General features: G+C 38.2%; 1 protein-coding gene across 1 annotated transcript in view; it reads right to left on the bottom strand.

Moving 5' to 3' along the window:
* Positions 1 to 8,426: 8,426 nt before the first annotated feature.
* n4bp1 (nedd4 binding protein 1) overlaps positions 8,427 to 16,614 on the bottom strand; it is a 29,978-nt gene continuing 21,790 nt past the window's right edge. The window contains exons 7-12 of the mRNA XM_077568261.1: positions 16,353 to 16,588; positions 13,825 to 13,955; positions 13,509 to 13,605; positions 12,889 to 12,996; positions 11,172 to 11,273; positions 8,427 to 9,891 (exon numbers count right to left, since the gene is read on the bottom strand). Of these exons, the coding sequence (XP_077424387.1) occupies positions 9,528 to 9,891; positions 11,172 to 11,273; positions 12,889 to 12,996; positions 13,509 to 13,605; positions 13,825 to 13,955; positions 16,353 to 16,588 (1,038 nt within the window). The 3' untranslated portion in view covers positions 8,427 to 9,527. The remainder of the gene's footprint in view (positions 9,892 to 11,171; positions 11,274 to 12,888; positions 12,997 to 13,508; positions 13,606 to 13,824; positions 13,956 to 16,352; positions 16,589 to 16,614) is intronic.

Below are 16,614 nucleotides of genomic sequence, written 5' to 3'. Positions count from 1 at the left end.
TGAAATAATGAAATCCAATCTTTCATATGGTATCCTATCCACCATGTTTATGTAGTCATAACAGTATTCTGTTTGCCTTGACAGATAAGTGAAAATGCTCAAAATCGGCTGGCACTCCTATTGCAGGACAATTATTGTTATGATGCTGTTGTCAGTTTTGACAATAAAAGTTCAATAAAAAATCGTCTGGCACTGTAGGGGTTGTTTTTTGGCTAATGTTTGGCAGTAAAAGAGTTAATCTTAAATGTATTTTGCCCTTAAAAAAAAACCTTATGTTACCTTCAGCTTCATCAGCTTTTAATCAGGCTGTACTGTATTTTTGTGCTAATTGTAAGAGCAGATATTGTGGAAGGTTCTCTTGCAATTCAGCCATTTTGCTAAGCTTGTTACACACATACTAACAATTGGGCCTCATTTGAAACCTCTGACTCGTACCCGGATTTGCCAGTGGGAAAAGTGTGACCAGCAAGAACAGTTGTGTTGAGACGAGTTGGTAACACGTGGTAGAAAACGGAGCAAAAGTTATAAGACATGTTTTTTCTGATATCCTATAAAAGCGATCACAAATCATCACAAAGCAAATATTTGAGATAGTTGAGGTAGCTGGTGTCAAAGTTTGTATGCACCCTATCATGTAATTTCATTTAATTAACTTATCAGTGATTGCTTGAGTGGAGACGCCACACTGTGTGACAGTTGATGCATTTAAAGAACTCAAACTTCTTCTTAATCTTTTTTAAGTGTTATTCTTTATTACCTAAAACAAAACACAAATTAATCAAACCTGTCATCATCTGTGTTATTGCTTTAGGTTTGTCTTAGATTTTAGTTGCTGTGTCCTTTTCGTCCCTGTTGTCATTGTCAGTCTCATCAAGTTTTATCATGTCCACTTGTCATCTTGGTTCCTTGTGACATCCAATCGGCTCCCTCCGTCACGTGTGTCTTGTCCAGGTGTCTGTCGTTTAGTTCCCTACTTGCAGTCCTTGTCGGTTTATTGTCCACGTATGTTTGCTTCTTCAGTTCTTCTCAAGTTTTGTTGATACAAGTTTTTGAGTCATTCTACCAGAGAAGTGCCATTTGAGTCCACAACGTTTGATAAAGTGTACAAGGCACAAATCATGTGCCAAAGTGTGTTTATAAAGCTTAAATGTTTTAATTTCATTGTTGTTATACCATTTTTAATCACTTTCATGAAGTACATGGCCATTTTCACATCCCCTTATTGACCAACATTTGCATCTAAAATATCACCAAATAAATTAAAGATTTTTATCAAACCTTTATTATTTCCACAAGTATAAGTGTGTCACTGATTCCATAAAATATATTTATTAAAAATAAAACGTTATTTTTAGTTTAAAAAAATAAATCATTATGTGCATCCCTCAGTTTATCTTACCACACTGTGACACTTTTTAGTTTTGTCTATAAATTACTGACTGTTGCTTTAAGTGACATTACAAAGAGAAAGTGACAACATTTGAAACTCTGGAGCAGCCAGGAAGAAAGAAAGAAAGTTCTGACATTCTTTTTAATTCTTTGTTGTTGCTGCTGTTGTTGCTGTTGTTGGTTCATGTTAGACTAAGGTCGGTCAAGCTCAACCCAACCACCCCGCCATGCAAGATTTATAGGGGAAACTTTTTTTTTAAATCAAAACTTTTACACTTTTAAAGGAACTTGACCACATGTAGAACATTGGCCATTTTTGGGTGAAATTTATCACCACATCACATTTTATTTTGACTGGGTGGTTCTTCTTCATAATGTGACAGTTTTTCAGCAGAAGTAACCACAGGGTCATCTTGTAAAAAAAAAAAAAATAATAATAATAATTAAAAAAGGGAAAGAGAGTGAAATGTTTCATGAATTAACGCTGAATAATGTTCTTGTTTTGCGGACTAATCAAAGGACTAATATTTTTATTTCAACTTTTGAAGTCCATATTTTTTTGTTGTTAAACAATGACATCGATGACATATGAAATTCATATTTCATGGCTAATGAGCCTAAAAAAACGGATTAAATTACATACTGTCTGTTGATGGTTTTAAAAAAGACATTTTACTAGTAGCAAAACATTAGGAAAAAAACAAATATGATTACTATTTTATATAAATAGTGTAGCTATATTGTCCGTGTCGTGGTACAAAATAGCTACAAGGTCTAAATAAATAAAAAAATATATTTTTGAACAAGATTTTATGCCTGAGGTGGGAAAATATGTGTCTTTGGGGAGGATTAATTTCATGTTTTGAGTTTGCTCAGCATGAAAACTTTACAAATTGCAAGGTGGAAATGGCAATTGTCTCAGAGAATGACTCTTTTGGGTTTGTTACATCCTCCCTGTTATTTTGGACTTTTGTTAATTAGCATTTTTTAAATTCTTCTTAGTACCTTTTTGCTATTTTGATAATAAACAGTTTTTTGAATCCTGACCTTGCTTCATGGCCCTTGGGCCCACATCATCACAATTTCTGAAAACACCATTATTTAAGGGTGCTACATTGATTCCATTTGTATTCCAGTGGGGGCTATAGCACCTTCATGTGCCACACTGACCCTCCATGGAGCTATACAACTTTACAAGAACAACATTGCTCCTTTAAAGGATCCATGACATATGTATTTTTACACACAAACTGTTCCCAAGTGTCTTAGATTAATAAACAATCTCTGAGACCCTTTGGTCAAAACACATGAAGGATAAACAATTGCAACACATAACAACGTTTGGGTAGTTTATTTCTCAATCAAGTGGGGAGACCCAAACCCCGGTGAGTATTAAGCTGTTCTGGCATGCTGGAATTTGACTTTCTGCCCGATCACAACAACACATGTATTGTAGAATGGATCTAATCCCCGCGAAAATGAAGAAAGGAGTGGAGGAAAGCCAGAGACAGAGGTTTTGAACAGGATGCGTGTACGGAGGAAAAGAGGAGGGTGGAGAGGCTGAGGTTACAAAAAAAGTGAGTGAGAGGCAGCCGCTGTTCCCACTGCCATCAGCAAATTCCACACATAACTCTGCTTGGCAGGAGACTCTCGTCCAAGATGCAATACAAATTCCGGACTCTGGCTCTCATTGGCTCCTTGCAGAGTTGATGAATTTCTTATGGAGAGCATGGTCCAAATTGCACGTGTGGACCTTGAACCAAAGTGAGGGGGGTTGCAATGGAGAAACACAATGCAAAGTAGAATGCCCCTCAACATTTGATCCTGGTCAGGCTTGTGAGTGAGATGGGATGGAGCATATCACAGTTGAGAGACGGGTACACCTTGACCTGGCTCCAGGCTAATTGCAGGACATATATTTAGATGAACAGATGATAACACACATTTGTACCTATGGGAGAGTTTCCAATTGGATCGCCATTTTCTGAAGAAAAACAAAACAATAGATGTAAAAGTTGACTTGTCAAGCACGACAGTTCAGTGAGTGAACTCCACAAGTGTGTTTCTCTGTTTGTTGTTGCTTTTTCCCCCCTGATATTATAAAAAATATTCAGTGATGGCAAATGAGAAAAATTAAATGTTGATCATACAATTTAATTTATTACAGCCGAAAGTAGGACACACAATGCTGTCTTGGTTGCTCAGTAAAATAAGGCTGCAGTGCCAAATACATGGACAACAATACTACAAGACAAAAATTGCACAGTCTTATGTGAAAACCCAAATTAGGTGAAATACTGTAGCTAGGACTGAGGCAATGTCACCTTTACTGTATTTTTATACCCAGCACAATGGAACCGAACTTACCTCTTTGAATGACTTTAAACCCAGACAGAGCATTTCCGACTGCCTCCTTAACATATAACTGTTTTACGTAATGTATACATCAATGTGTTTAAATTGTGTGTAAACTGTAACTTTTTACTGACATGTATGCAGCGGTAATTTTGAAAATAAATTTTCATTTACTTTTAATTATAATTTTTGACAAAAATGAATTAAAGTTTTTGCCATAATTTAGTCATCATTATATTTTAGTAAATTAAAATGACATACATGCAGTGATAATTTTATTACAAGATTTTTTTTTTAGATGAAAATTAAATGAAAACTAAAATAGAATTCATTCATTCATTAAGACGATGACGATAACTAAATTGACTGACAATTTCATCAATGACTAAAACAAAAACAACACTGAAGAAAATTCACAAAATCCAATCGGAAGAAGGAATGAAACGCAGGTGGAAGGAAAGAACCACTCAGAAACTATTCACTGCACTTTATTTAATGTTCAAACATGTTTACATTCATTATGCAGCTGTAAGATTCATCTTGGGCAATTATACACTTTTTTTTAAAGGTGAAAACTAAGTTTTAAGATGGCATATTATTGTCAGTTCAACATTTTTCATTAAAACAAAGTTTAATAAAGACACCATTGTATTTAATGTGTCTTGCGTGTTAAACTACAGTTACAGATAGGTGTGTTATAATTTTTTGCATAAAAGTTTAAATGTATACTGAAGGAAAAACAATTAAATTGGCATTTTCGGCGACTAAAATTGGAATTAAAACTACTGCTGTCAAAGATAAAGTGTTAACTCATTGATTATTAACTCATTGATTAATCACCCAAAAATATTGTATTATTCATGTATTAACGCAGATTAATCACACTATTAATTTTGACCGCATATGATCCTTTAGCTTGACAGCGGATGGTTACGTTAAAGGTAGCACAGGTTATGTTTGCGCAATAAACAACTACATGCATTAAAGTAAAGCGTTTAATAAATGTTTGCGTATGACATTCAGAATATTTGTTCATGTCAAACTATTGGGGTAATTTTTCCCCCCATTTTAAATTATGCAAGAAGACGTCTTCATAGCATTAAATGTCGAAAAAAAAATTAACACATAACAGGTCCTCTTCAAATTTGGCAGGCACATTTAAAAAAAAAAGAAGCCTTTTTTAATTATGTGATTAATCATGATTAATCAAAATTCTAAAATGTGATTAATCGATTAATCTGATCTGAAATGTGATCATTTGACAGCTGTAATTTTGTTGCAAGTTGCAACTGTAAACTGTTCCGCCTTTTGGCCGAAGAGGTTTTTAATCTCAATAGGACATTTCTGGTAAAATAAAGGTAAACTAAATAAATAAATGGATTGGCATGGGATAAAAACCGCCCATACTGCTGAGTTAAAGCTACAAAATGGGTTACCTGGTTAAAAATAATACACATTTTATTGCCAACATTTTCTAAGAAAAGTACACAACATTTTCAGTGGGTGGCTGTCAACCCTGCCTGGGATTTGAACCCCAAACCTCGTTCCAAGCCAGCACTGAGCCATCTAGCCGCCACCACCACCATTTCCCTATAATATTATATTCAATTTATTTAAACTTCAGGACACCACAAAACTGTCAAAAAAAAGGCGACCAGGTTCAACTCTTCAGCCCAGCAATCCAATCTTCAACCCAGTCTACTGGGTCAAAAATAATGAACCCAACCTTGGGTAAAAGCAATCAAATCTTGTGAAAATCCACAGCTACCCGGTGAGTGGGATGGGAAAACAACCCATATAAAGAGATTCATCAGCCTAAGCATTAGAGCTGGTTCTGGTTCATACTTGAAGTTGTGAGCATAATTCACGCAAAGGCTCATGGGGTGTTGGAACTAAATATCTACATGGTTGCTTCATTTCACACTTGATGGGTGGAAGGCACTCTTCGGAGACAACAAGTATTTTTATACAAGCTATTAAAAGTCACTTTTCTATAATATGTTGTAGTATATTTTTGAAATGCCATAATCTGCCATTGGCAAAGTTGAATTAAAATCCTAAACAATGGAAAGGAATGTGTTCAGAGGTTCCACTGATATCAAGTTGCCAGTTTGACACAAATTTTAACAAAATGTGCATACCAAAAGTTTCCATCTGCTGTGTTTTCTGTTCCTTTTTAGCGGTCCAAGACTCCAACTTCTGCTCACCAACAACAGTTGAAGACATATAATACCGACAGGTGGATGTTATAGCTAGATATTGGTATTCAGGAGCGCAAACACTTCATTCCAGACGATACAGTACAACTTTTTTTTATTAGCATTGGAACTTGCTGAGAAGTACAAAATAAATCACAGCAATAGTTGCATGTCAGTATAGGGATCGATTGACATGTGCTCTGTTTGACAAACTTGTCATGAAGCATTATGACTTCAGTGAGCATATCAAGGCTAACCACACGCAACAGGGTTTAACATCTACAACACACAATTGATTACCGCAATCAAAGCCAGTGATTAGTTTACGCTGGAGTGCGGTGGAAGTCTAAATTAAAAAGAGGTGGCTTTTCATCATGCTGCACTTACTTCCATTTGACCCCGATTTTGTTTTAGGAGGTAGACATTTGAGAGACACATACTGTTGTCATCATTGAACCTTCACCAACTAATTGTCTTGCTCAGCAAGGTTATGAGAACTACAGATGTGGAAAATGTGCATATTGTGCCAACACAATTGATACAAAATCTTTTAATCATCCCCATTCGGTTAAGAAATACAAAATAATGTATTAATTGTCTTTTTACACATGTTATTTATGTACTTATTTGCCCATGTGGGCGTGCCATGATGTATGTTGGTCAAACAAAGCGTAATCTAAAATTGCGGATTGCAGAGCATAAAGCAGCCATTAGAAATAATCATTTTGATTATGCTATTGCCAGACATTAAGATAAAAATCATGGTTCTGCAGCTTCCCTTAGCTTTATTGGTAGTGAAAGAGTAGTGTGTAATCCGAGAGCTGGCGACATCATCTAACACAGCGGTGGGCACACTCGGTCCTCAAGGGCCGGAGTCCTGCAGGTTTTGGATCTTTTCCCCTCTCCAACACAGCTGATATGTTATCAGGCTTATGCAGAGCTTGCTGATGAGCTGATCATATATCAGCTGCGTTTGAGCAGGGAAGCATCCAAAACCTGCAGGACGCCCTCGAGGACCGAGTTTGCCCACAACTGATCTAACAGCTTCTGTTTCCTATAATATTGCTAATGCCTTCAATGGTGAATGGATGACTGTGTTATTGTGGCTTGTTTTTTGTGTATTATTTTTTTTTTAAAGTCATGTGATCTTGATCTGTAGCATACAGCATACTTGTGAATGATTATGTCAGATTTGAGGTGAACCTGATGCCACTGGACGCAAAGCACGATGTTTCCCTCGATAAAATTAATTGAAGTCCTGTCATGTGCGGGGGTTGTTTTTCCCTGGTTTACACACACACACGTACATGTATATATATATATATATATATATATATATATATATATATATATATGCATATGCAGGGCACACAGAGACGAACAACCACACTCACATTCACACCTAGGGACAATTTGGAGTGTTCAATTAACCTGCCATGCATGTTTTTGGAATGTGGGAGGAAACCGGAGTACCCGGTGAAAACCCATATATATATATATATATATATATATATAAATAAATATAATTAAAATTTTAATTAAATTAAATTCCTTTCCATTTTAATTAATAAAATATAATTAAATCAACAGAAAAGTAAAAACAAAACAAAAAACAATTGATCTCATTTTCATTGACACATATATATATATATGTATATACACACATATATATATATGTCAATGAAAATGAGATCAATTGTTTTTTGTTTTGTTTTTACTTTTCTATTGATTTAATTATATCCCCCACAAGGCCAATTTTGAGATTTTTTTTTTATGAACACGATTCTTATATTATTTTATTTAAAAAAGACTAATGCCAGCACTAGGCAGGATTGGGAAGACTAGGTCCAGAAATAATAATAATAATTAAAAAAAACTAGCACCGATTGGTGTTATAGCCACAGGTGCTTCTACTCAACTTGCAGGTAAATGAGCTCATATCAGCTGTAGCTAAAGCCAAACTGTTTCAGGGTTTTTACTTTCTGGACGTGGATTGTCTGACCACGTTAGTAGGAATGAAGTAAGGTGGTAAGCATAAAACGACACATTTTGCGAAGCTATTGTACAGCTCTACTGAACTCTAGTGGAAGCAAGAGAGACTTGCCGCTACTTTCCAAGTATTAATGTAATATGTATGCTGCATAGCACATTTTATGTATTATTAGCACCCACTTTCATCAAAATCATGCCTGGACGCTCATACAGGCACGTTGAAACCATTCATGAGGAAGTTTGTTTTTTTGTTCTGTGGATTACACTAATCAAGATTTTAGTAATTTTTTGCAACACTTGAAATGGTTAGGTGCTGCATACAGGTAGGTTACTAGTAAGCCATAATGAAGAAACTAATTTTGTTTGCAACAATTTTTTTAAAATTTAATTTTCTTCCTAATTTAAGTGTTCCCTTCACTTTGTGTTATGTGCATTCAGACAGAAGCTGACCAGCTTGTTGTAGCATCACATTTACTGAAGTCATACAGTACATATGGTGGTAATACTCTTTTTATTGATCCTGCAAGGATATTATTTACATTCTTCTGTTGGCTTTCTGTACACCCAATAAAGGTCAAAAATTTTTATCCTAACCACCTGAAAAAGTTGAACCTGTGCACTTTGTCCATCAATGCACCCTTCAAAGAAGGATAAGTGGAGGTTAGCTCCGAAGCTTCCTGTGGACTGGGGCATTTATTTGGATTCTTCACATACATAAACCTATGTCCAAAAATATTCAGATTTAAAATAAAAAAATAAAAAATGAAGTCCAAAACAAAAATATAATACAAAAGAAACCCCTTCAGCAATGCTTACAACATGGTGCAGAAACATGTTTTTATACAGACTTGGGTTCACAAGTGATGCTCATCACACACATGCATGCAGGGGAAACTCCCAGTCCACATTCTTCTTGGAGGGTGAAAGAAGCACAAGGAGTGATTCTTCAAGTGCTGCAACTGAACATTTGAACGGGAATCTATGGAAACTATATACAACTTTCATTGCTACAGAAGTACAGTGAAAACAAAGTATATGTAGTTCTGATTTGTGATCATTAGTTTAACTCAATCCAACAAATGCAAACTGCAGAACTGAGCCTTATAGTGTTTTAAAACAAGATGGAGTGACTAAAGCGGTAAAGTGGCTCCAACACAACCAACACTGTTAACCTCCAAATAATCAGGGATCCTGGGAACATATTCCACCAAAAAACAAAATCAAAGTACAAATGTCCTGTCCTGCTTTAAAATTATACGGTGTTCTGTAAATTGTCATTTTACAGAAAAAACACCAAATAAAACCACCACTGTGCTGGTTTATTTGTGGTAATTAGGTAGTGCATTTGTGGTAAGATCATCAAGTTCTGGGACCAGTCCTCAAATCTTGTTCTATGCTGCTCCCACACTTGAAGAACTTAAAAAAAAAAGAAAAAAGAAAAAGAGAGTCAGAGATCAACAACATCTGTTTGGCTGTAAACAAAATAAGACTATCCAAGATGAGCAAGAGTGGAAAATAAAATAAATAGTTGTTATATCTTGTTTGGGGTCCCCTTGTATGCATTGTATGAAGTTTGATTGTTGGGCCAATGAATCATCCCAGCAGCAGGCCCGACAAGGCGTTCAAGTCTCTCATGTATGGGTTGTCGCTGAGAATGAGGTCGATCTGCTGCTTTTGGTCCGGGAAAATGGCGCACAGCTGCCTCTTCAGCTCGGAGGTCTCTCCCGGCGAACGCTGGGGAGGGGGCGACGGTGACGGCGAGGGAGAAGCGGTGCGGCGGCGGCCCAGGTGGGGCCACTGCGCGCTGGGGTGGGGGATATGAGAGGGAGGAGGCTGGGGAGCGATGGCAGGGGTCCACGGAGCCGAGTGGAGGGCCTGCACATAGACTGGATGCTGCTGGTTGGTGGATGGACGCAAGTCCGGAGGTCTCAGAGGAGGAGGTGCGAACGGAAGATGCCTAGACAGACACGGTGAGGGAAGGAGAAAAGATGATGTGCAAACTTTTTACACCAATGGCCACATACAGGAAAATAGAGGGGGGCTATCTTGCATGCAACTCATTCAAACCCCAAAACATGTTAATATGTTTTTTAATATTTTGTCCCTTACTCTCCAAAACAAATTTATACATAAAAAAAAAGTATTTAAAAGTTTTTTATGTTTTTTTTTTAATGCAAGAGGGCCTTGACGTAGCTTCTGACATGAAGATGTGGCTTAAAACAATGGTAGTTATTACAACAAAAAAAACGGCCATCAGGTGGCAGCAGAGTATATGAGATCAGCCAGGGCCATGTTGCAAAAAGCTCTTTCCCCCACTGTTTTCAACAGGAATGTGAATAATGATGAAACTTAGCTATATTTTAATGCTAACTGCTGCAAAACGGAAACAGAAACGATACTTTTTTTTCCTGATGAAAAGAAGAGACTATAATCTTTCTTCTTGGTAGGTTCCATGTTTTTATAGCAACAGAACAGAATATTCTGTGGGACTTGCAAAATCAGTCAAAGTCCAGTAAAACAGCAGGGAGAGAAGGGGGTGGCTTCAGTGAAAATGGCTCAGAGTGAATGAGTTAAGGAACAGACTAAAACCAAATTCAATATGCTCTAGGTCAAAATGTGCAAAGCTAAGATGGTATTACTGTGATATTTGGAAAAAAACTTTTGAACAAAAAGGGTCGTATCTTCTAACATTTATTAAATAATTACTTGTGGTGTATGCAGTAGTGCTCGGTCAATATTAGTCCCGTACTATTTGTGTGTATAGTTCATATCTAGAACCACAAACACAGATCGTCTGAACCACAGATTCCCTGATTGTTGAGGGTTTGTAGAATGTGTCATTCACCACCATAATATATAAGATAAGCTAGGAGTTCTAAGTCTTCATCTGCTGTTACAATTTTTTGGGTAATATATGTAGTGTGCTGTGGTGGTCATCTGGTGTACACCAAACATAATCTTTTCATCTATCACATAGGTGTCAAACTCCGGTCCTCGACGGCCGTAGTCCTCCAGGTTTTGGAGGTTTCCCTCTTCCAACACAAGCTGATTCCAATCAGCAGGATCATTATCAGGCTTATGCAGAGCTTGCTGATGAGCTGATCATCTATCAGCTATGTTGGAGAAGGGAAATACCCAAAACCTGCAGGACTGCGGCCTTCGAGGACTTGAGTTTGACACCTATGATCTATCACATTAAAAAAGGGGCTCAGACGTTCCGATTAAAGAAGCACACACCTGTTTATTTTACGAAGGAAAACGTCCAAATGAGGTCCGTTTTTACCCAAAGGGTCATCTGGGATCATGAAGTGGTCCTCCACAAAAGTAAACTGCAGTAATCTGTGTGAAATTAAAAATAAATAAACAAATTGCATGTTAGACTGCATCCAGCAGTCTGATGACAATCAGAATCAAGGAGCATCTGTCGAGGAAGGACGCATCTGTACTTGCTCCTGCACTCGCTCGTGACTTCTAACTAGTTTGTTGACATTGGGATTTTTAACTACATTGTTGCTATATGCCTGGAGAAAAAGGAGCTGACGAAATTGAGGAGATAAAATTTTCTCTTGCAAAACTCAAAGAAATGGTCACTGAAATACTTGAAACAAAAAAGAGCATCGAGCCACTTCTGCAGGAAATTTAGCAATTGAAGAAAGAGACACAAGAAAAAGATTGAGGCAGAGACACAAGAAAAAGACTGACGCATTGTCACCTTGGAACAAAAAGTGGATGATTTGGAACAGAATCTTTGAATCAACGATGTTAATAGTTACAGGTATCCAGATTAAACCGCGCCGCGCCCCTAGGGCGACAGCTGCGGCCAGCACAAGTGCGGTTGACCAAGCTTCAGCGAATGAGACTGTCAACTCAACTCAGAGATTTGGGAGTAATTGTGGATCCAGCGCACATGCTTTTCGCTTCCAACTGGGGGGACACGACCACCCGCAATTCTGATCAGGTTTGTTGACAGGAAGAAAAAGATTGCTTTTTTGAGAGATAGCTACAAGGTTAAAAGTAAACATGTCTACGTCAATGAAAATCTCACAAAACAAAATGCTGACATTGCCAGAAGGGCGCAACAATTGGGAAAGAATGGATTTATCGAGAACACATGGGCAAAAGACTGTCGGATCTTCATCCAAACAAAAGAAGATTCATCTTCTCAGAAGAAAATACGGATCGTGAAAAGAGTGAGAATGTAAACATTCTCTGGCTCTATTTCTGTTTGGACATTTGTTGTAACATGCAAGGCTGTCGTGATAAGGTTGTATTGTAGCTGCAATGTATTTGCTGTAAATAGTTACAATAGGGTTAGTGAACATGGTTCCGGGATGCGGCTGGCGGGGGCTACTCCGCCGGGTTCTTGGTGAGCGCTCATGAGTATCAAGATATAAGCATCATCGGATGCTGGCAACAGTGGTGGCTGAACTGACCAGAATGGAGTGCACATTGCTGTGGACGCCATGGGCAGAATGCAAGCCGATCTACTCTTCTGGAAGCCACAACGTGTGAAAGCTGATCCAAGGTCAGCGAAGACGCTACTGGTGAACGAACATGCGCTTGCCTGGGCTGCTTGCCTGGTTGGATGGGCCTGTTGGTGGCGTCCGGGAACCGATTTACCAATTCCAAATGATTGGTACTATCTGCAACTTACACAGACATTACTCAAGATAAACTGAGCAAGGAGTGTACAGACTTAAGTCTGGGATTGATAACGATATGAATCAATAACTATCATAATCAATGTATATGACTGATGCGTATAGTAAGAATCGATGGGGTCGGGTTACTAATAAGCCATAGCTTCTACCCATCGGCCCTTCTTTCAGATGTCAATGTTGCAAATGATATTATGTGATCGATGTAACCTGTAATAATGTGTCAGACAGGGAAAAAATTAATATAACAAACAAAACATCCACTTGAGTCATGTGAGATGTGAGCAACCAATCACCTCTCTTGAATGATCCGGCGCCATGTGTCTGAAGAGTTGACAAAGTCTCTCAGGTTGTCGTTGGTTACAATGATGCCGTCTGTTTTTTCAGCTAAGTGGAGCAGGAATCTAACGGAGAGTACAAGTAATCGACATAAGATTTCCTTTGTCACTGGAAACAATTTTATAATTTTATTAATTTACTATTCATACTGTTGTATGTGTTGAGACCTTTTTTCACCATGGCCACAGGGCAGGCGATAAGCACACGGATGATACATTGCCTCATTAAGTAAACAAGGAGCTACTTACAAAACTTTAAACATTAAATTGATTACTTACAAATATCTAAGCAAGTTTTTACTGGAGTCTACAAAGACCGTCAAACAATACCGGATATCCGCAAAACGTGTCCGTCCCCAAAAAGGGTCCATCTATATACAATGAAAAACTGCTTAAGCCAGAACAGTTAATATTGTGTTGTGAATTGATGCTTTTATTTATTTATTTGGATATTTTATGCAATTTGCATAAATTTCCAATGCATTGTTACATTCCTACTCAGTAGTATTTCCTGCTTGTTATTTTTTTTTAAGTTTCAATATTAAATATGACGCTGGACGTGTGTTGTTTGTATGTACCTGTCATCATGCGACGAAATCCTTTGGCCACAGACCTCCCTGGAGGGGGTAAAAGAAAGCAGCCGCAGGTCTTCTAGCTGATTTAAAAAATGCTGTTCTGCAAAAATAAATCAATACATGGAATCAGAAAAAAATAGATAATGATACAGGCAGAAATTAGCACACTGGATCCTGAATCTGTTTTCTTTTTAAGGTCATCTTTAATTCATAAATGTATCAAAATTGAAAGCCCCCAAAAAATCCTCAATACATCCATTCGTGTCCGTTTCAGGTTGTTATCTGCTCATTCATTAATTGTTCCACATTCCTTCAGTACCTGTCGTGAATGGGTCTCTCTTCTGGCGCCACTGAGGAACAAATACAGTGATCTCTCTGTGGCCCCGCCTCCAAAATGTCTCCACTGCGAGTGCAATCCCTCGACAGGAGAAGAACCGATTTAGGCCGTGGCTAAAGAGACAGGGACAGAAACAATGTGTGATGACGACAACAGGGAACAAAACGTGCACAAGGATCAACTGTGTACTATCCTTCCATTTTCTATGCATGGAAGGGGAGAAAATAATTTATCAATATAGTTTAGAATCACAAATAAAATGCTGGAGGTGCTCAACTGGGGCTACACAGAGTTCTTGCGAAGCTGTTGCACCCCTTCGCTCTGACAGCTTATCAAGATTTTTGGGCAAGAGGCGGCATACAGCATGGTTTGATTGCCAGACAATATTGGGGGGGGGGGGGGGGACAAAAATGTGTGAGGAAGCCGGAGTACAACTTCAAGTGGAACACGCACACTCTCCAAACAGCAAGGTTTGATGAGATTTCAACCTCAGAACTGAGAGGCAGACGCAAAAAAACACTTAGGTACCGTGCTGCTCAATGCGTAATATCAACACACATAACAGTATTTTATACAATATCTTCTTTAAGTCAAATCTAAAGAAGTCTTCTTTTATATGTGCATGCAAATTTATAGGCACATGCTCATACTGTATGTTGACTGCTTCACTACAGAGAGGACTTATTTAAGTGGGTGGAATGTACTGGGACACATTTTAATATATTGTTATTAAACAATATAATATACACACCCAAATGAACGGTTCCTTGAATCAATACATATTAACTACGTATTTCATGATTTTTGAATTACGTGTCAAAAATCTTCCCAGCAGGGCGATAACAGCGGTCAAATTGGATATGATGTAGTCAAAACCAAGTTGTTAGCTGCTGGCTGTAGCGTGCATGTGCTTTTTCTCCTACTGATTCTTCTCATTTTGAAATGAATTTGCATTATGCCGTCTCATTGCGTTGCCGGTTTTTGTTCAAAGAGTTCCCCAGAGATGTTTTTACACGAAAGAGGACACATGGAACGGCACCTTCTCGCCAGTGACAGAAAGACGAATGAACGGAAGTTATATTTGTTTATTCAAAAGGGGCTTTCTTTATTCCATCACATTTCAGCAGAAAACAATTTGCCTGATATGAATAACAGTGCTCAGGGTTAGCACTCGACCATTATAGCGTTTTTGTGTTATACTATATAAACACAATCAGACTCTGTAATGTTTACATTATCAATCAACTTACCAGCCATGTTTTGTGAGTTTTATGCAATAAAGACTACTATATGTGCATGGCTTTTGTGTACTGCGAGACCAACTTACTGCATCACAGCCATCTTCAGAGCAAATAAGATGGCATTGGTTGTACTATGTCACACACGAGAAGAGTTTTATTTTATTTTATTTTTTTAAAGAAGATAGGGGCATGCCCCTGAGCTGTCATGGTTTGCGAAATTCAACACCCCTCCCATTTTTTTTTTAATTAGGCCGTTTCATCGCGTTTTTACCAAAGCAATCATTGAATCATTTGTACTTGATTTTGTCTCATGTTCTTTTCAATTGAATTAAAAAAAGTTAACGTACCACTGATTGTCACACCCACCTAAGTGGGGTGAAATTCATTCTCCGCATTTGACCCATCCCCTGAGGGAGCGGTGAGCAGCAGTAGGTGCCGCGCTCGGAAATTATTTGGTGATCTAACTCCCCAATTCCAACTCTTAATGCTGAGTGTCAAGCATGGAGGCAATGGGTCCCATTTTTATAGTCTTTGGTATGACACAGCCAGGGATTGAACCCAGAACCTCCCAGTCTCAGGGCGGACACTCTAACACTAGGCCCCTGAGCTGGTTAATCTTAATTTGATAAAAAAAATATGTAATTCCTGTCGGATCGCTGACTGATTTTTAAAATCAGTTCTCTAGTGTAGTTTCCCGCACTTTAGTGCGCTAAAGCACAAACTTCAGGAAAAAACAAAAATGTGACAAAATGGACGTTGTTTTACTGGTGTGTTCTTCAAGTGGACAACATCACTGGCAAATTTGGCAATTCATTGATATAATGAGTAGGGGTGCACCGATTTCCTTAATTTTGGGGGGTTGGTGATCGGCAGATCCCTCAAAAATAAACTGATCTTTTTCATTGATCTCATCTCCCTTCTCAGAGGTCTGAAGAAGCCAGCCATTGTCCTCTTCTGTTGAGATGACTAATAGGATTTTCATTTTTATTTGAGAGAACTACGTCGTGTGAAATTAAAGCAACCCGTTGGTATTATTTTACAGATATTGTTCAATATTTTTCAATAAAATAAGATCGGGACTGAAGGTGTATGCTTTGTTATGAAAAAAAAAATCATGATTGGTAAAAATCGTGATTGGCATGTCAAATTTTTAAAAGATCGTATATCGTGATCAGCCAAAAAATTTTGATCAGTGCACCCCTAATAATGAGCCTATTGGAGCAAGGGCCATCAACTGAGAGAATTCAGTTTCTTCACATATAAACTCACGCCATAGCTACATTGCTGCCATCTATGATGATGTGGCGCAGTTCTGGTAGTCCCGGCTCGTTGGGTAGCTTCAGTGTATATGGAGTCTTCAGTGATTGGTGAAAACGAGCCAAACCGGTCACAGGGGGCACCAGTGGGTTACTTGTGGGTGGATTCCTGGCTCCGCCGCCATCGCCGTGAAAGCCCATGTGGCCGAGGGTCTGGTAGGCAGAGGGCCGGCTTGTGGTAGAAGCCGGCTGGGGCAGGGACAACATTGTGAATG

This window comes from Vanacampus margaritifer, chromosome 6 (assembly GCF_051991255.1).
Source record: "Vanacampus margaritifer isolate UIUO_Vmar chromosome 6, RoL_Vmar_1.0, whole genome shotgun sequence".
In the NCBI taxonomy this organism is placed as follows: Eukaryota; Metazoa; Chordata; class Actinopteri; order Syngnathiformes; family Syngnathidae; genus Vanacampus; species Vanacampus margaritifer.
Note: the sequence above shows the minus strand (reverse complement) of the source record. Positions and strands in the feature narration are given on the sequence as shown.